Source organism: Danio aesculapii, chromosome 4 (genome assembly GCF_903798145.1).
Source record: "Danio aesculapii chromosome 4, fDanAes4.1, whole genome shotgun sequence".
NCBI classification, from domain to species: Eukaryota; Metazoa; Chordata; class Actinopteri; order Cypriniformes; family Danionidae; genus Danio; species Danio aesculapii.
In genome coordinates, this window is record NC_079438.1 from 38,936,641 (window position 1) to 38,956,767 (window position 20,127).

At 33.5% G+C, this 20,127-nt stretch overlaps 2 protein-coding genes across 3 annotated transcripts in view; both read left to right on the plus strand.

Moving 5' to 3' along the window:
• Positions 1-5,329, plus strand: part of cacna2d4a (calcium channel, voltage-dependent, alpha 2/delta subunit 4a) — a 55,752-nt gene extending 50,423 nt beyond the window's left edge. Inside the window, exons 36-39 of the mRNA XM_056455608.1 lie at positions 32-149; positions 3,399-3,514; positions 4,200-4,282; positions 4,382-5,329. Coding sequence (XP_056311583.1) covers positions 32-149; positions 3,399-3,514; positions 4,200-4,282; positions 4,382-4,477 — 413 coding nt within the window. The 3' untranslated portion in view covers positions 4,478-5,329. The remainder of the gene's footprint in view (positions 1-31; positions 150-3,398; positions 3,515-4,199; positions 4,283-4,381) is intronic.
• Positions 5,330-6,556: 1,227 nt separating this feature from the next.
• On the plus strand, positions 6,557-20,001 carry stk38l (serine/threonine kinase 38 like). 2 transcript variants are annotated; one of them, XM_056455602.1, is made up of 14 exons: positions 6,557-6,753; positions 10,243-10,382; positions 10,897-10,948; positions 11,345-11,467; positions 12,450-12,533; positions 12,650-12,773; positions 12,917-13,071; positions 13,225-13,327; positions 16,260-16,321; positions 16,400-16,517; positions 16,651-16,774; positions 16,944-17,039; positions 17,224-17,315; positions 18,673-20,001. In XM_056455602.1, the coding sequence occupies exons 2-14, from the start codon at positions 10,249-10,251 to the stop codon at positions 18,798-18,800; spliced, it is 1,395 nt and encodes a 464-aa protein (XP_056311577.1). In that variant the 5' UTR covers positions 6,557-6,753; positions 10,243-10,248; the 3' UTR covers positions 18,801-20,001. The 2 variants fall into 2 exon arrangements, with proteins under 2 accessions (XP_056311577.1, XP_056311578.1); XM_056455603.1 differs by having other exon boundaries at positions 18,676-20,001.
• The last annotated feature ends 126 nt before the right edge of the window (positions 20,002-20,127 follow it).

A 20,127-nucleotide genomic window follows, 5' to 3' on the forward strand; every position in this document is an offset into this window, starting at 1 on the left:
TTGAAAGATAACTGTAGGTTTTGCTTTGTAGCTAGTAAGAAGCTAAAGGGTGGCATTCTGCAGCCGTGTGACACTGAATATCCCAGCTTTGTCTACGAGCCATCAATCAAAGAAACCAACAGCCTGATCAAGTGTGGGAGATGTCAAAAGTAAGAAATGCAATTTCTTGATATTTGGATTTCATCTATTTTTAAAATGCCTTTTTACAAGTTGCATATGCAAAATGAGAAGTAGTTATATGAAAATTACGACAAAGTTACTTAGTAAATACTTTTGAAATTTAAAGTAAAGATTTAAGTTAGAATATTACAGCTATTTCATACTGTGATCATAATAAAAGTGATGTAACAAGTAGAGATGCTCCGATCGATCGACCAGAGATCGGCTGATAATCACATTTCATTACTCGATTGGTACTCGCTAATCTGGCCCATCTCATGAATTGGTCACAGTTATTTGTTTACAAGTTTACAAGCAGAAGATACATAAGAACTGATTTTTTTTTTACATATCAGAACTGACAGTTCTTTGTTTTCAACAATATTGCAAGTTCATTAAATCCTGGCTAGAAATATTAGGGAAATAAAAAAAAACAATATGAATATTTAATATGATATATTTATGATATGATATAATATGATATATTTAATATTCAATATGAATAACTTGAATATTTAATTATATAACTTGTAATTGTAATATACCTATTGTAATAAGCAGTAGTTTATGGACCTATTTCCCCTTAGTAAAGAAGTAATGGATTTATAGGTGTGTATTTTAATTCCTTATGTGCTCCAAACTTCATAGAGACATGTTGAATTCTTCTTTCATGATTTGCATTGTTTCCAAAGTGTTTTATTACTGATTTTTCTTGCCAATTTTTTAAAAATGTTTTGCCTATTTTGTTTTGTAAAGTTGCTTCTGACCATGACATGTCCACACTAAATGGTTATAAGTGACATGTTTAAGGAATTATATGCAACATCTTTAATTTATTCTCTGAGGTAAGGCAAGATCTATACTCAAGTATCATACTTGGACTGAATATGTACTTTATTCAGTTTGATTCAATTCCCCTTTATTTGTATAGCGCTTTTACAATGTAAATTGTGTCAAAGCAGCTTCACATAGTAGATCATAGTAAATTGAAACAGTGTCAGTCCAGTTTTCAGTGTTTAAGTTCAGTTCAGTTTAGCTCAGTTCAGTGTGGTTTAATAATCACTACTGCGAGTCCAAACACTGAAGAGCAAATCCATCGATGGATGCGCAGTTATAAAGATCCCAAACTATGCCAGCCAGTGGCGACAGCGACAACGAAAAACTTCCCCAATTGGCGTAAGAGAAGAAATAAAAAACCTAGAGAGAAACCAGGCTCAGTTGGGCACGACCATTTCTCCTATGGCTAAACGTCTAGGCGCCGAAGGCTGGAGAATGCTGGACCTCAGCTTGACCTCAACTTGTCCCTGGAGTGTCATAGGATATATGCATTGTAAAGCTTGAAGCTTCAGAATTGGTACTCAGTATCGGCCGATCCCCATGAAAAGGAATCGGTACTCGTATCAGCTGCAAAAATCCTGATCGGTGCATCCCTAGTAACAAGTGATAAAATAAGCATGACCACAACCAATCAATATATGTTGCTAATTGGTCTACATGTGCATCCTTGTGAATGAGTGGAGCAGCTTTGTTTACTACACAAAATCAAATACATGTTGCACTGACTGTGTTTAAAAACACAGACATTGACAAATGATCAAAATAAAATTCTGGTTCAACTTAAATTATGACAGAAATATTTTACTATTTGAATTGGCCGTAGTGTATGAGTAAAACATATGCTGGAATAGTTGGCGGGACTAAGGGACTAAGCTGAAGGAAAACTATGAACAAATTAATATTTTACTATTGTATACTATAGTTGTTAACATTCGAAGTGGATCAAAAAAGATTTTCTAAATTGTACTAAGACATAAGAGGAAACAGGCCTGAAAATTAATAGGCCGCTTATTCTGGAGTTTAATTTTGTTTTGTTTACATTCATTATCAATGTTTAACAAAATGTGAAGGTTATTTCCACTATAAATATTATTGTGATATTTATTGTACTGATATATATGATATCAAAAAAGTAATAATTTTCCCAATAATAAACACAGTTACTTATTACTTTCATACAAAAAAGTGAGCTACTAATGGTCGGTTGCCTAACACACAATGATGCCCTCTTGTGGTGAAGACATATACTGTAATACACTGGAAGATAAAGCAAGTCTTGCATAGAGTTTGAAAAACAAACTGTAGTAGGAAAATAGCTTAATTTTCACATGAGAAGCATTTTATTCACCAATAATGGCTTGAAATATTATGGTCCATTTCTTAAAATCTTATGAAAATCCCTGGCACTTGAATAAAATGAATAGGTTACAAGTATACAGTGAAACCTTTGAATAACTTTGAGGCTGTTCATTCTGCTGTGGGGACCCCTGATGAATAAAGAGACTAAGCTGAAGGAAGATGAATGAATGAATGAATGCATAAATGGATGAATGAATGGATAACTTCTAAGCTTTATAATTTTTTAAAAGCAGTTTGCCCATTTTTGTTGCTAATTTCACAAATAGTCAAATGTCACATAAATTAATGACATTAATTGCCTAATTTACACTGTGTAGGTGACACAGGACCACTTTTCAAGTGGCATTTAGTTGTCTATACAGATTAATACTGCTCATTGGTAATATAAATGCATTTACACAGCAAATGGACCGTTATATAGTACACTGATACAAGGGACTGAGGTGGATCTGAGCAGTCATAATGAAGTCTGCCATTTATGCACCATTACATCTTTTATTTGATCACAGAGCAGCCTTAAAGGGATAGTTCACCCAAAAAATTTAATTCTGTCATCATTTATTCACCCTTCACTTGTCACAAATCTGTTTGATTCTATTTCTTCTGTTGAGCACAAAAGAAGATATTTTGAAAAATGTTGGAAACTGCTAGCTATTGATTTCCATAGTATTTATTTTACTTGAATGTCAATGGTTACTGGTTTCCAGCATTCATCAAAATATCTTCCTTTTGTGTTCAAATCAAAAAGGTTTAGAACGACTGTAAATGATGACAAAATTTTGGGGTAAAAATGAATTCCCTTTACCTCTGTTTAACTTATGATTAGTTGATCTACATATCAACACTAGCAGAAAGCATGCATATTTCTATAGTTAACTCCTTAGATCATTAATGCTACTTTATTTCATCAATGTCTACACAGCGCCAGGCTCTCGATACTTAAATCTTAATTTTGTGTTTTCTGAAATACTATTTTAAAATGTAATCTGTAATATGATTACGGTATCTAACTTTGATCTCTCTCTTTCTGTTATTGCATGCAGGGTGTTCGTTATTCAACAGATACCAGATAGCAACTTGCTGCTGGTGGTGATTCAGGCTGATTGTGACTGTTCTCGGCAATATCCACCCATCACCATGGAGCCCAAAGAGGTCAAATATATCCTTAAAAGCCCATCTAATTCAGGCTCCTCAGACCACACACTGGGGAGATGAATCACGCTTCAGTCACTTAAAGGTGCAACCAATAAATCTGCCACATTAAAAATGACAATCTTCAGGGAAATGCATCTATATGTTCTAAAAAAGCTTTGCCTGGTAACACTTTACTTGAAAGGGGTGTTTAAAAACTGCCTTGAAACATTTATAATCATGATGATGTTTATATTATGTGTCATACGCTTAATTATGTCATATTAAATGCAGATGACCTTGTTTGAGATGTCTTATATGACTACTTGACATAAATGAATACATCATAACCTGTCTTTGTCATGACAGCTTGACATTATCAAGATATTTACTCTTTTTTGAGACATTTGAAATTGTCTATTATCTGACATTATGTTGGAGGAAACTAAAAAACATTATGAAAATAAAAAATATATAAATAAGCCATCATGACAAAGACATCTCAAACAATGCCATCTTTGCATTTAAAATGGCATAACTAAATGAATGACACTTAATTTCAGTTGTCATAAGCATGTATAAAATCTCCTTCAAATTCATGAGATGTCATATCATGATTATAAAGGTTTCAGGAGGTCTTAGGACTTCAAGTACAGCATTACTCTTTGGTTTATTCTTGCATTTTCTTCGTTTTTTACTTAACCGCTCAGCACACAATGCCTCAGTGAAATGTGACCGCATGAGATCTCAGAAGATACGAAGAAGGCCTGAGTCTTGTCACGCTTACCACCCTCAAGTAAACACAAACATACTAGACTGCTTTCAGACTTTGCAGATAACTATCTGTCTGCAAGATTTAAAGATCTCTGCTACATATTCTGTGTCTCTGTTGCAGGAAAATGCCAAGGACTGCGGTGGGGCTGTGGCAATCAGCCTGTCTATCATGCTATTCTTTGCCTGTTTATCAGTGTCAGCACTCATCCATCGATGACAGAGAGCCTGTGGAACCCCCAAGAGAATCACCTATAGTGCACAGACTTAACTCACCATGTTATTAGTTTAGACTAGAACACTTTTTTTCTAAAGTATAAAGTCTTCAACATCAAATTTAAGTATAGCTTTACTTTGTAGATTCTTTTTAGACAGTGCTGGGATTTTATGACTTTGTCTTGCCACTGAACGACCCGCAGTAATGTCTAGAAAAATCAGAGTGATCAGTGATTGAAATGACACCCAGAGAAGGATGAAGTGAAGCTGTGCTTAACTGAACTGTGACATTACAGAGGAGAGAGGATTTATGGCCAGTAGAAAATGTGACCATTTTTTAATGTGAAGCACAAGAAAAATGTATAAATATTGGTGTGTGTGTGTGTGTGTCTGTGCATGTGTGTGTGTATGAGAGAGAGACAGAAAAACGGTAATATTTAACATGGATTTTTACAGTACTTTTTTTTAACCAGAGCTGGCCATTGGCTGAATAAATGACTTTCGCGGTATTTACTGTATTTACTGTCTGTGAGAGGTTATTTCAAGATTTCAGGGATGCATTTTATTTTTACATTTCTTATGCACTATAACTGATTCAGCAGATCTTTATCAACATTATATATACATTTCTGTTCTGGATAAGTGTGCCGTGTTTACTTTCTTATATGAATAATTCTGTAGTGTGTGTTTTCGCTCAGGTATAAATGCACAAGAAGGGATTTTTGAGATGTGTGTATTTGTTTGGATTTTCTAATGATACTGTAACTGGCACTGTAAATATTACATTACAAAAATCTCATGTGTCTTACTGTACACCCAAAACTTAATTTTGAAATGCTATTGTGTTACAAGGTGAACAGGATCAGTGGTCTATGGTAAAATAAAGAAAGGAAAAAAGAAACTTTCTTGTGGCGGTGAATTATTTTATGTTAAAACTGGAAGTATAAAATTTAGTTTGAATATGTATATATAGCAAGCATTTAAGAGTAATAAATAAGGAATCATTGATAATTTTTGGGGAAGTTTTTAAAAGAGCATGTATTTATTTGCTTAAAAATAAAATAAAAAATAGCAAATATGTTTACAATTTAATTAATACTTTAATACTTTTCATCAATATACATAATATTTTTGTTTTGTTTATAATGTAATCTTACAGCTTATCATATTCCCCACAAAATAATAATAATAAAAAGTCTGCAGCAAAAGATTTTAAGAAAATAATGTGATAAAAATGTTTCCTGAGCACCAAATCAGCAGAATAAAATTACTCTTTATTTGTAATAATATTTAACAATATTAAATTTTGTTTCATTATTTACAAACATAAAGAAGGGGAGCCGACAAACTTTTGACTAGAAGATGCATTAGATACTAATCATATTTAAATCAAAAAGAAAGAAAAGTACACTAAAGTTAGTTTAACAGACAGTAAATTACAAACAAAAAAATGTATTTATACAGCATTTAATATATACATTAAACGATAAATATTATAACCATTTAGCTTGATCTAATAAAATAAACAAAATAAATAATAATAATAATAAAAATCTGCAGTCAACAGATTTTAAGATAATAATATGATTAGAAATGTTTCCTGAGCATTTATATTGGCATAATAAAATTGGCATAATAAAATTACTCTTCATTTGTAATATTTAACAATTCATTTGTTTCATTGTTTAAAAAACATCATTAAAAAATACTACAAACTTTTGACTTGTAGCTAGTACAAAGTAATAATATTTAAATCAAAAAGAAAGAAAACTACTACCATACTTTAAAAAAGACAGTTAATTACAAACACATATAAATAAAATAAAATAAACAAAAACAAACTTTATACAGCCTTTGGTATATATATATTAAAATAATGAATATTATAACAATTTTGCTTGGTCTGAAAAAAGAATATAATATAATATAATATAATATAATATAATATAATATAATATAATATAATATAATATAATAGTCTTTTTTCTCCATTATTCCATAAAATTATCATCTCTCAAGCCCACTTTTATTTTGTGTCCTTCTCTGCGAGGGACTCTTATTTTGTCGTAGAGAGCGCGTGTGCGGGGAGGTGGATCAGATTCAGCGCAGCTCCGCCGCAGCGTTCAACAAACATCAGCCTGAATAGAGAATAAACATGAGCGATCATTGAGCCTCTCTGCTCTGCCTGCTCAACCCACGGCCATTCACTTGGCTTCATTTCATCCTTATTTCGACCCTCGACTGTCCGGCAAACTGTCTAATCTGGAGGAGGACGGGGAGGTGAGAATTTAGAAATATGATGGTGGAAATAAATCACTGTGCTGCTGTTGTAGATCATCAGATCAGGATGACCCTCATTATATAGGAGAGAGAAACAGGCAGATGCACTAAACAATTGCGGTGCTGTTTTGTTAAATGTCACATATGCCTTTGTCATGCTTTGTATTTTTGATAGACGAGGCTGAATTTCAGTGTTTGTATACTGCAATCTCGCTGTAATCTGGGTGGTGTGTCCACGTTGATGCATCTGCTTTTATAAACCTGTCAAGCACCATGTCACGTTCGCAAGGTCACGCACGCAAATCAACTTTGCGTTTTTCACCACATTCATTTGAACATCAGCTGACAGTTGCGTGAGCAGGTGCAGAAACCTCCTCCTCAGCCCTTATTGGGGGTAAATATAACTGGCAAACAATGCCGAGATCATGCAAATGCTAATTAAGCATTGTCACAACAGCTGTCATACTGATTATTGCGCGGGGTAACGACTTTTATAGACACGCTACTTTTAAGTAACGCTATTTTTGATATAATAATAACATAACACACGACTTCGGTGATCTTATTTCAAAGACAGTTCAATAAACCAGCAATTCATATCAAGAAACTTACTTTTAGGGCCGAAATTGATCAGGCAGTCGATGGAAATCGTTCAAAATAAGTCAAACGGTCTAGTTTTGCGTGCATCTCCAATCGTCTCTTCAGCACAGACTAAAAGCTGGACTGGGATGGAGTGGATTCATTCCGTCGGAGATTCAAAGCGTTTTGGAATCACTAATGTTAAACTCCATTTCGGATTTTTTATTTACATACTAATTAGAAATCCAGTCCCACCGATAACGATCAAAAATTGTCCCTTTTTTAAACCGATGGATGGCGGTGCTGATTATAAAATATATTTTTATAGTTAAATATTTTCGAATTAGTTTTTGTTTGTTGTATATACTGAGATAGATAGATAGATAGATAGATAGATAGATAGATAGATAGATAGATAGATAGATAATTTTTGGTTAACAATAATAGAGCAACAGTCTGTTTTTTTATGTAAATTTTATATATAGTAACCATATAGTAACTTGAGCTATGACGAAAAATCATTTGAGAAATCTATTCTGCATTGATTCAGAGATTTTCAAAATGCATTGCTATGCTATTCTTTCTTGGATAAATTCAGAGCTTAGGTTCAAACAGCAGATGGCGCTGTATGCTTCACAAACATCCAATTTCTGCCTGCATCAAAATCCTTATACATACCACCTGAAACTAAAATATTCATTAGAAAAGGTTTAAGGAATTTACAAGAGTGTTCGTTGTGAGATTCTCTTGGCGACCCTAAAGCCGCCTTTCCACTGCACATGACATTTGGACACAACTATTGGAAGACACAACTTTGTGGTGGTTGAATGAATGAATACTAGAAACTTACAGACCATTAAGACCATTACTACTATTTCTCATCTTGCGCACACGGACCTGTTGGGACAACACTGGAATACATCACATCTGGTCGGCCGATCGCATACGGCCTAGTTGCAGGAGTTATATTTTAACGTTTCCGCGGCTCAAATTGAATGCGAATTTTCTGCATACGGAGATAATCGGAACTCCACGCAGCACCCAGACTACTCTCCACTGGAAATGATTTACTTCCGGTCTGTTGCTTGTCGTTTGTTGTGTGCAGTGGAAAGACGGCTTAAGCGTTCTAGAATCAAATGACAAATCCGTCATACCGATAACGATAACAAAATTGTCTTAAAAAATTATGGCAACGCTGATTATATACTTTTATAGTTTAGATTAATATTTACGAATTAGTTTTTGTTTTCTCTTTGTAATATTTATCTGCCTTCATCAAAATCCTTATACATACCACCTGAAACTAAAATATTCATTAGAAAAGTTTGAAAAGGTTTAAGCGAATTACAGAATTACAAAGTGTTCGATGTGAGATGTGTTTTTGTGACCTTAGTTTGATGATAAAGCTCATAATTAATCCCATGATTCGACTCGAACACTAATGCTTTCTCACTAGCACTTGTATGGTTAAACACAAGCATAGTAGATGCTGTTAAAAACTAAGCTCAGAATTTATTCGAGAGAGAATAGTGATGCATTTTGAAAAACTCAGATTTAATTCTTAAACTAATTTTCGCTGTAGCTCTAATGGAAATGGTAATTTTTAGCAAAAACTGATAAACCTTTAAAAACAGACCTTTTGCGATCTCTGAGGTTGTAAACCGATTGTATGTGCTTTTCTTGAACTCTGCTGTTTGCATTAATTCAGCTTATTTGTAATGCAATTGTGTTCATAGTGGAACCTACTGTATGTCTAAAACTATATTATGATCATGTGCAGGAAATTACATTAATCAGAGCAATATAGTTAGCAAATACACCGAAAGTGACCTTTAGCTCCACCACCCTCATCCATAAAGCACCATGATTGATCGGGCTTTGATCTCCAAGTTAATGTGAAATGGAAATTTACAATGTTTATTTTATAAGCTCACATTGTTAGTCTTAAAATGAACAGTTAATCCCTGAAAATTAATCCACTGGAAAACAAAAGTTTGTTTTGGTAATCTTAATTCAAAGTCTGACCATTTACCTCTGCATTTGGAGCAGGGGTTGTTCTCTGTTGACATCTTTCCATTAGTTTAATACAAAAGAATGATGTGAAAAAAGAAAGGCCCTTCCCCTACTAAATATTTAGTTTCAGTTAGAGGAATATCATTCGACATATTGAAATAAAAGTCTCAGCAAGTTCCGGTTCACAGACTTAAAATATTTGTAGGTACGCATATTTTTCAATTAACGTAAAATATACTGTTTCTATAGATACAGCCAACAACTTAAATTAGCCTAAATTGTTGTGTATTACTGCATTATTTTTAATTGTGTCATTCACAATGCTTCATGGGATTGTAGTATATTCCTTCACTAAAAGTACACAAAACTACAAAATCTTATCATATCGGGGTTTTTTTTGTCATACATCTTTGCTTCATATTTAACGTTGTAATGTTATTTTCCTGGTAGTTAGTTTGGCTCATGTATCATAATGCTTTAACAAAAACTTTTAAAAGTCTGTCAAATAAAAAATGAGTGGGAAAAAAATTGTGGGCTGGCATTAATGCACTCTATATCTTTGATTTACTAAATGCATTTATTATAATTCATTGCTGTTTTATTGCTGGTCATGGAGGTTGTGATGTGACTGTGATGATTATTAATGAATATTATTATTAATGTTATAACAATTACAATAATATCTTTATGATAGTTGAATAAATGGTTAATAAATTGTGCAACAACATTAGTAAGTAAGCTAGTAAATTAGTTAGTATGATTAATCCTCCATTACACAGTAATATTTGTAGTGGAGGTGCTATACATGCATTTCATTTGTCAGTAGGGCTCTTTGTTTGAGGATCATTCATTTGTATTCAGCTCTGCTCTGCTTTGCAAATGATTTTCCTGTTCCAGACCAGCATGGCCATGACGGGAGGCATGGCAGCGCCCCTCCCTATGAGCAACCATACACGTGAGCGCGTGACGGTGGCCAAACTCACGCTGGAGCACTTCTACAGCACCCTGCTCACCCAGCATGAGGAGCGTGAGATGAGGTGAGCATGTCAAAACCGGCTCACTACACCTGCATCCTCCAACCATATTACTAAAAGGGATAGTTCACTCAAAAATGACAAATCTGTCAGAAAATTACCCACATGTCGCTCTGAGACCTTTCTTTATCTTCAAAACACAAATGAATATATTTTAGATGAAGTCCAGGAGAAATCCAGAAAATACCTGAAACATCTTCAAAACAGACCATATTCATTCAGTGGTTCAATCTGAATATTATCAAGCTATGAGAATACTTTTGTGGTCACATGAAGCAAAAATAATGACAAGATTAACAATAAATATGGAGGATGAGAGAGTTCTCGGATTTCATCGAAAATATCCTAATTTGTGTTTGAAGATGAACAAATGTCCTAGGGGATTGGTACAACATGAGGGTGAGTAATTATCAATGACAGAATTAAATTTTTGGGTGAACTAACCCTTTAATGTATCCTTACAGCCAAGTGTAATTCGATAAGGTTAAAGCTTATAGTTGTGACTGATCTATAACAGGCAGAAGAAGCTGGAGAAGGTGATGGATGAGGAGGGTCTACCTGATGAAGAGGTCAGAAGCATTACTGATTTTAAAAGCTACTTGACATTATTTTATTTTATGTTCTGAATGGGTTCCCGAGTTAAAGAGACATTTTCACGCCAAAATGAAAAGGCTCTATTTATATATCTAAAATTCTTTCTGTTGGAGAAAAGAGGATGCTTTGAATTTTGATCTGTATTAAGGAAAAAGTACTATGGAAGTCAATGGCTTTAGCATTCTTCAAAATATCTATTTTTTGCTCTGTGTTCAACACAAGAAATAAAGTCAAATACGATTGTAAAATATTGAAGATAAGTAAATGATTCTAGAATTTTCAATTTTGCGTCACATTTTCAATGTGGTTTATTATGAACCGAATAATATTAATATGTTTAATAAAATTTTTTTGGTCTGTTTTTGTTGCAGAAGAGTATGAGGCGCTCTCTGCACGCTCGAAAGGAGACTGAGTTTCTGCGGCTCAAGAGGACTCGGCTTGGTCTTGATGATTTTGAGTCCCTTAAAGTGATTGGGAGAGGAGCATTTGGAGAGGTCTGTTTATTGCTCTGTTGCAAATCTTGATGTCTGCTATCTTCTCAGGCTGCACCTTAGCTTAAATGAAAGCTCATAAGCAATCGATATAAAACACTCTTCATAAGCAGGTCACATAAATAGCTCGTATCATGACGTCAAGACTTGACTCATAAAATATATTTTTGAATTTTGATGTTAACATAAATGCAGACCTGTTTTTATATATATTTTTGAGTAATTAAAGTAGTAGTTCGCCAAAAAAATGTATTTTACTTAACAGTTACTCAGCCTTGAGTGGTTCTAATGTTTCTTTTATTTTGATATTTTGAAGAAAGCTGAACACCGACATCCATAGTAGTAACAAAAATCGCTATAAAAGTGACAGAAGTCAATGGCTACTGGTTTCCAGCATGTTTCAAAGTATCTTATTTTGTGTTCAACAGAAGAAAGAGACTCAGACAGGTGTAAAACAAGTGGAGGGTCAATAAATGATGATATTTTAGGGTCTTTATTTTATTAATCTTTTAATTGTTGTTAGCAAACTTGCTTGTAATCCTGGATCAGTCCGAAGTTAGTCTGAATTATGTGAATTTATTTTTAATTATAATTATTATGTAATAAACATAATATTTTTGTTAAAATATTTCAGTAATTTCAGTACTTATTTCAATTAACTGCCAGTTATTCTAGTATTATTTATTTACTATTATAGATGTGAATTAGCTTTTATTGAAAAAATTATGTGCTCATTTAATTTTTAATTAATTAAGTTAATGAATTTTTAATAAAGTTTTTAAACTTATATTTACATTTTATTTATTCATATTTATTTTAATTAACAATACTGGATTATGCTCCTCTTCATGGCCTTTTTATTTTATTTATTCATTTATTTTTGAGAATGTAGAAGAATTCATAGCTGTGAAAAAAACGTTAAACTTGCATTTCTTCAGAAATCCCAGCCTCTTCTCAGAAGATCCTCGTTTTGTATTGTCTTCAGGTGCGGCTGGTTCAGAAAAAGGACACGGGTCACATTTATGCCATGAAGATCCTCAGAAAAGCAGACATGCTAGAAAAAGAACAGGTATAAACTTACATTCTTTCAATTGTATGTAAATCAGTAGCTTCAGACACAGTCACCTGTTGTCATAGCGATCCACTGATAACATCTCCTCTCACCTGTGCACCTGCCTGTGGCAGGTGGCTCATATCCGGGCCGAGAGAGATATCCTGGTGGAGGCCGATGGCGCCTGGGTAGTAAAGATGTTCTACAGCTTTCAAGATAAACGCAATCTGTACCTCATCATGGAGTTTCTGCCTGGAGGTGAGGACAAATGTACAAAATGTCACATGGTATTTACTGATGTAACCGTGCGGGATTTAGAACTGGAAAAGTACTAACGGCAGTGGAAAGTCCTATTTTTAGAACAGCTCCCCAGAGGCCGTAACGCTTGAGTGTGTGTTCAGGAGATATGATGACTCTGCTGATGAAGAAAGACACGCTGTCGGAAGAAGCCACGCAGTTTTATATCGCAGAGACGGTTTTGGCTATTGACTCCATTCACCAGCTGGGTTTCATTCACCGAGACATCAAACCTGACAACCTGCTGCTGGACTCACGGGTGGGAGTTCGCCTTTATCTCTGCTGTTTGCTCTCACACACAAACAAAAAAACATGGACAGTATGTTCAAAGGAGATGAATAGGGTTGTGGAAGGCTTTTGTAGTCTATGAAATTCAATGCGTCATGACAGATTGTGTCTTTATGTTTTGTAGGGTCACGTCAAACTGTCTGATTTTGGCCTCTGCACTGGTTTGAAGAAGGCCCATCGGACTGAATTTTACAGGAATCTCACACACAACCCTCCCAGTGACTTCTGTGAGTCTCCTGCATATTCAGATTACACGGAATATATAGAAAAAATATATTACATTTCCTAATAAAAATGATAAAGAATTCAAATTTCCTTCATTACAACAATGAAAACTTATTGTAACTGAACATTTTTATACCAGTGGGGTTTTAAAATAAGACAAAACAACATAAACTTTTTGTCTTTGAAGAAACAAGATTTTGCAAAAACTGGATATGAGGAAGCTTAATTTTAAATGTTCAATTTTAAAAAATCGATAAAATCATATACAGTTGAAGTCAGAATTATTAGCCCCCCTTAGAATTTTTTTTCATTTTAAAATATTTCCCAAATGATGTTTAACAGAGCAAGAAAATTTTCACAGTATGTCTGATAATATTTTTTTCTTCTGGAGAAAGTCTTATTTGTTTTATTTCAACTAGAATAAAAGCAGTTTTACATTTTTTTATGAACCATTTAAAGGTCAAAAGTATTTGCCCCTTTAAGCTAATAGTTATCACCATCTTTATACAATAACTTGCCTAAATTCCCTAACCTTCCTAAATGTCACTTTTAGCTGTATAGAAGTGTCTTGAAAAATATCTAGTCAAATATTATTTACTGTCATCATGGCAAAGATAAAAGAAATCAGTTATTAGAAATTAGTTATAAAAACTATTGTGTTTAGAAATCTGTTGAAAAAGTCCTCTCTCCATTAAACAGAAATTGGGGAAAAAATAAACAGGGGGGCTAATAATTCAGGGAGGCTAATAATTCTGACTTTAACTTCAGGTATATACTGTACATTCCATTACAATAAAACAACAAAATATAGTGTAAGCTTTGCATGTTCACTAAAACGCACAATCTATACACTCTTTGTGTGTATAGGCTTGTCTCAATAATCAATATATCGACTTATCACACAACACATGGACAAGACGTCAATCATTTTTGGTGATGCAATAAATAAATAAATAAATATATATATCTCGCCCATACATAAAAACCAATTCTAGCAACATCTTAGCTGATTGTGCAACATCTGTATTTCTATTAGAGGTGTTGGTGTCAGTATGGTTAAGAAAACACTACAGTATTTACTATAAATTACTATAGCATATTTTCATGTGGGTGCCTGACAACTGAAAATAGATCTGGTAGCAGATATCGCAGCCTTTTGTTGACATTTATTATAATTTATTTGTTTAGGATATACAGTGTTTAGCATAATTGAGTAAACCTCATTTTGAAAATGAATTTTTTTTTATCAATTTGTCAGTAAATATAGGCAATGTTTTTGTTTATAAATATTTATTAAAATAATATTTTAGTCACCAAACATATTTAGAAATTGAAAAATAATACAATTAAATTAAAGCAAAATATTGCAAAAAAAATTACAACCTAAATATTTCAATTTTTTTGTTTCTCCTTGTTTTTCCTCATGTTTAAATTTGTATTTAATATTTTTTCTCTAACATATAAACTTGGGTGAACTAGTTTTTGGACCATTATCTTAAGATGTTTTGTTAGATAAGCTCCAGATTTAGCTTCAGTACTGAATAATCTAATGTAAATGCACAAATATAATATTGTATAGCTTCCTATTAAAACTAAACATTTTAAATATAGATTTGTGAGGGGCGTGCTTATATATGCTGAGCACTGTACGTTTTTACATTCTGATTCCAATGCCTAATTATTCAATTGTTAAATTAACTATTATTAAATGAAATATTCTTAACAGTAAAATATTATTTGTTCGTTGGAAGAGTGTACTTGTATTATGATTCTATTATATTGCCATTCTGGCATTATAAAAGGAGTGGCATAAATTAGTCTTAAAATGACAATAATATTATTAATTGCAATATAATTTGGCGCAATATATCGTATAAGCGACAGGCCTATTTGTGTTTCACTTATGAATCTCTTGACAGTTCCTAAATGTTTTTTTCTAGCTACACTAAACACTAAAATAATCTATTGGGTATATTTAATAAAAGAAATCCTTGTTTTTGAATACTGTGAACCATGAACAATTGGAAATGTCATATTGTTCTGGATGGTGAAGAGGCTATTGAAACGGGTGCTAAAACGTCTTGTTTCAAATATGCAACTTTCTGGCATAAAGGACATTGCTAAATAGCTATGTTTCTATCCATGCATATTTTGCGGTATCAGAAAAAATATAATGCTGTATGGAAATGACAAGAGACCCATAAAACCTTGAGTATGAACTCAATGTATTTTTTTTTCTTATAAACAATGATGTAAGCATTATAATTAATGTACAACAACAACAAAGAACAGACTATTCAGATCTTGTGGATAACCAGACTAACACTGGCTCTGATCTCAATGCATTTCTCAAATGTTGTTTTGAAAGTCTGTCATCTCACAAGATTTTGTTCCCAAACACCAGACATCCGCCTCTGAATATGTTGTTTGTTATTACATGTGCTGCTGTCTGTGCGCTCTGAAGCACAAGTCATGTATTATGAAGGAAAAAGAGCTACAGCTCCCTGGTTAAATAAACTTTCATTTTTATTATTGATCATTTGGGCCAGCTTCTTAGGTAGTGACTAGTGTGACCTTTTGAACGCCCATCGTAAATGATTTAAATTTAAGTGATATTCAAATTTTTCATACAAGCTAAAATTTCAGCTTTGGATGGAAACATAGTTAGTGACAAATGTATTATTCAAAAGTCTTATCTTTTTACAGTCATTGTGAGATAACAAATACGATATACAAATAAGGGCAGAATGTGGAAAAGTTCCAAATTTGAAACCTAATTTACTGTGCATATCCTCACAAAGAATCACATGAAGTAATTGTCAACACCGTCACTGATCATTTCAATCTTTCTCTGACATTATAAGTGGACATGTATAATAAATGAATTGATAAATAATAAAAATGGGCCATTTGCTCTGTTTCAACCTCTTTTAGCCTTCCAAAACATGAATTCAAAGCGGAAGGCAGAAACATGGAAGAAGAACCGAAGGCAGCTGGTAGGAAAGTTTTCCCTTATTTTTAACAGAACAAAAAATTCCAGGTATTACTAGTGACTTCATTTCTCTTATATACAGGCATATTCAACAGTTGGGACGCCAGACTATATCGCCCCTGAGGTCTTTATGCAGACTGGCTACAATAAGCTGTGTGACTGGTGGTCTCTTGGAGTCATAATGTATGAGATGTTGATAGGTTAGTAATTTGAGATACTGTACGAAACACTAAGTGGACGGGTTCATATCAGGCCAGACTCTTTCTGTAAAAGCCTTTTACTGTAGCCCTTTCCTGCACTAAAACAGGTGTTTGTTTGGTTTTCCTGTTTCAGGCTACCCACCCTTCTGTTCCGAGACGCCACAGGAAACCTATAGGAAGGTCATGAACTGGCGTGAAACGCTAACTTTCCCCCCTGAAGTCCCCATTTCAGAGAGAGCCAAGGAATTGATCCTTAGGTCAGAGATTCCTCTATATCTGTAACACAAACCATATTGGAGAATGATGTTAATGTAACTGAAAAACAGTGCCTCATTAAAATGATTGAGTTCCCTCAAGTATGGAGTATCACTGATTTCAAAAACATTTGAATTTTAATCTAACCAAACTATATGGTACTGTTTTCAGGTATTGCACAGACGCAGAAAACCGTATTGGATCAGGGAGTGTGGATGAAATCAAATCTCATCCCTTTTTTGAGTCTGTGGACTGGGAGCATATCAGGTATTTCCGCAGACACATTTTTTCTTTGTTTTTTTACGTCATCACAGTGTTGTCTGGGGCTGCAAAATGACTCTTGAGTGTTGATGTTGGCAGGATTAATGTAATCAAGCTTTTTGATTGTGTGATCATAGAGAAGCAGTGTTTGAAGTTAATAACTGAAACTAAACTGTTTCCCTTCTCACAGAGAGAGACCTGCTGCTATTTCCATAGACATCAAGAGCATTGACGATACGTCTAACTTTGATGACTTTCCAGAGTCAGACATTCTGCAGCCAGGTATACTGCAAATTGCTTTTATAATCAACAAAAATTTGCACCCAATATCACTCCATTTAATTTAGGTTGCTATCCAGTTATGTTGTCTACCTCTTTATAGTCAGTGTTAATGCAGTAAGGACCTACAATTACAACTTGTGTTTATAGTTATTATTATTATTATTGTCCTTTGTGTGAACAGACTAATTAGGTTTTCCAGATGGTCAGGTTTGCCTTAAGTCAGGGGATTTAAAACTGTGTTGCAAGGACCCCTGGAGGGCCACAAGGGAATGCTAGAAATGTTGGGTAAAAAAAGCATTAAGAAAATGTAAAAATAAGTACAAAATTTGAGTAAACTGAATAAAAAAATAGATAATAAAAGCAATAAAAACGAATTATATTGACATCAATGATAAAAGGATAATAATATAAAATGAAAGTAAATAAATAAAGTACTATGATGAACTATAATGAATAGAAAAAATAACAATTTGCTTAATAGAAACTACATATTTTCCTAAATAACATTTTAAACTCATTTATATTATTAGTTTTTACAGAATAAATTCTCAATGTAATGTTTAAATAATTAAGCATTATAAAATGAACTATATGGGTACTATATACAATTAGGATGATCATATTTCTGTGTCTGTGGCATCTAAAAGATTGGAAACCCCTGATATATAATTTATAGGTTGAATTTTTTCAACAAGAATTGAAAGTATGTCCATTGCCTATTTACATAGGATCTGTGACCTTTAGACTCCTAAAATACTGTGTACAATCAATGTAACACAGGTCATTCATACATGCGTAAACCCATGTATCACTACCATATCTACTGTATGTATATACAGTATTCGGCATAAATAAGTACATCCCTCACAAATCTCTCATTTAAATGAATATTTACTAAAGGAAGCTTTACAATATTATATTTGTGCATATGCTGTACATTAGATTAGTCAGTACTGAAGCCAAATCTGGAGCTTATCTAACAAAATAACTCACGATGACGGTCCAAAAACTAGTACACCCAAATTTATATGTAAGAAAAATATTAAATACAAAATTTAAAAATAAAAAATTTTTTTTGAAATTTTGTAGTTTGCAATTTTTAGAATGAATTAAAATGTATTATCTTTCTATTACTAAAGATTTTTAGTGACAAAAATATTATTTTAATAAATACATCCATTTAATAAATCTGTTTTGTTTAAATGAATCAAAATACATTGCTTATTTTCACTGAGAAATGGATACAAATATTCATCTTCAAAATGGGGTGTTCTCAATTATGTTGACCACTGTATATCTAATAGGCATTTTATGGCTGTGCTTTTCTGACTATTCTCTTCATCTCACATCATTTCAGTAGCAAATGTAACCGAACCAGACTTCAAGTCCAAGGACTGGGTTTTCCTCAACTACACCTACAAACGCTTTGAGGGCTTGACACAGCGTGGCACCATCCCTACTTACATGAAGGCGGGCAAGGCGTGAAACTGGCACAGATGGTCTGGAAGAGGAGGATTAGAATGTAAATGACAATTCAAATGCAGATTTCTGCAGATGAAAAGCTTATGCACTGCCGCTTTGTGCTACACAGTAGACCTGTTCTCAGAGGAGTCCATGGTGACTATAAAAAGAAAAAAAGCATAATAATTATATGGCCAAACATAAGGATGGAGACTCTCGTCCTGCTGCTCAGCTAAAAGGAGACACAACGGTTACCCTAATGCTTTTCAACACTGGATTAAACAGGGTCACAGATGTATAAAATAAAAAAGGGAAGCAGATACATCACTGAAGCCTTATGTTCAGAAAACCTCTGAAGTGACAAACCTGCAATAAAGTTGATCTCCCCCAGTCACCTTTTTAGCTTCTTTCCCCCAGGAAGTTGAGAATCTGTATAAACCCAAATCAAACAATGTTAGACATACTGTATGATATAGTTTACTACCTGATGCTGAATATTTTCCATGATGGATGTTTTGTGGTTTTTTTTGTGTGGAATTGTTTTGTTGTATGTATGTTTGCAACCTACCTAGAAGAAACTTGAAGAAGGGATTGATGGTTTCTGTTCGTGTCAGTGCCAGAGAGCAGCCTGTTCCTGTGCATTTCATCCATAATGAATCCATTTTGTGAGCGTTGTTCATCTATGCAACCATTTTTGTTGTTCTGTTGTAACGCATGCGAGATGTAGCTTCAGTCAGTGGTTTGAAAAGGCAGATCAATAATGGTTAAAACGTGCTCTCTTTTACATATGTTTTACAGGGTTTTAAAACTTTAATTTACTTTTGTTTTTGCATATTAAATTTTAAAACGAACAAAGCTGTAACCAAATAACAGTTAAATAATGGTGGTAATCACTCAAAGCATAGGAGAACACAAACTAGTGAGCTGATGTGTTGTTAAAGATTAGTAAAGTAATAATAATAATGACGATAATAAAGGTAACGGTTAATGCACTTACATGCTGTCTTAGTTGCTGAGGATATTTAGTGATTGGACATCTGCTGTTCTGCATGACTACAAATTACTGGCCCGATAGCAAGGCTGAAAAGAGCAAACATGCTGTAGCTTCTGTGTAAAAGATTGGTGCTGGGGGGGTTCACTTAATATATTCACTTCTGTTGTTTTGTTATCTGTTGTCTTGGTGTAAAAACGTAAAAGCAAGAAATAAATGTAACAAATATGGAAAGACTTATTTTTTCCTTAGCTGTAGCTGAGAGAGGACCTACTTTGTAAAAATGGATGGTGAGACAAGAGCCCTCTCTAGTGGTGATTACTACAATATAGCAAGAGATCTCTTTTCCCAAGTAGATAT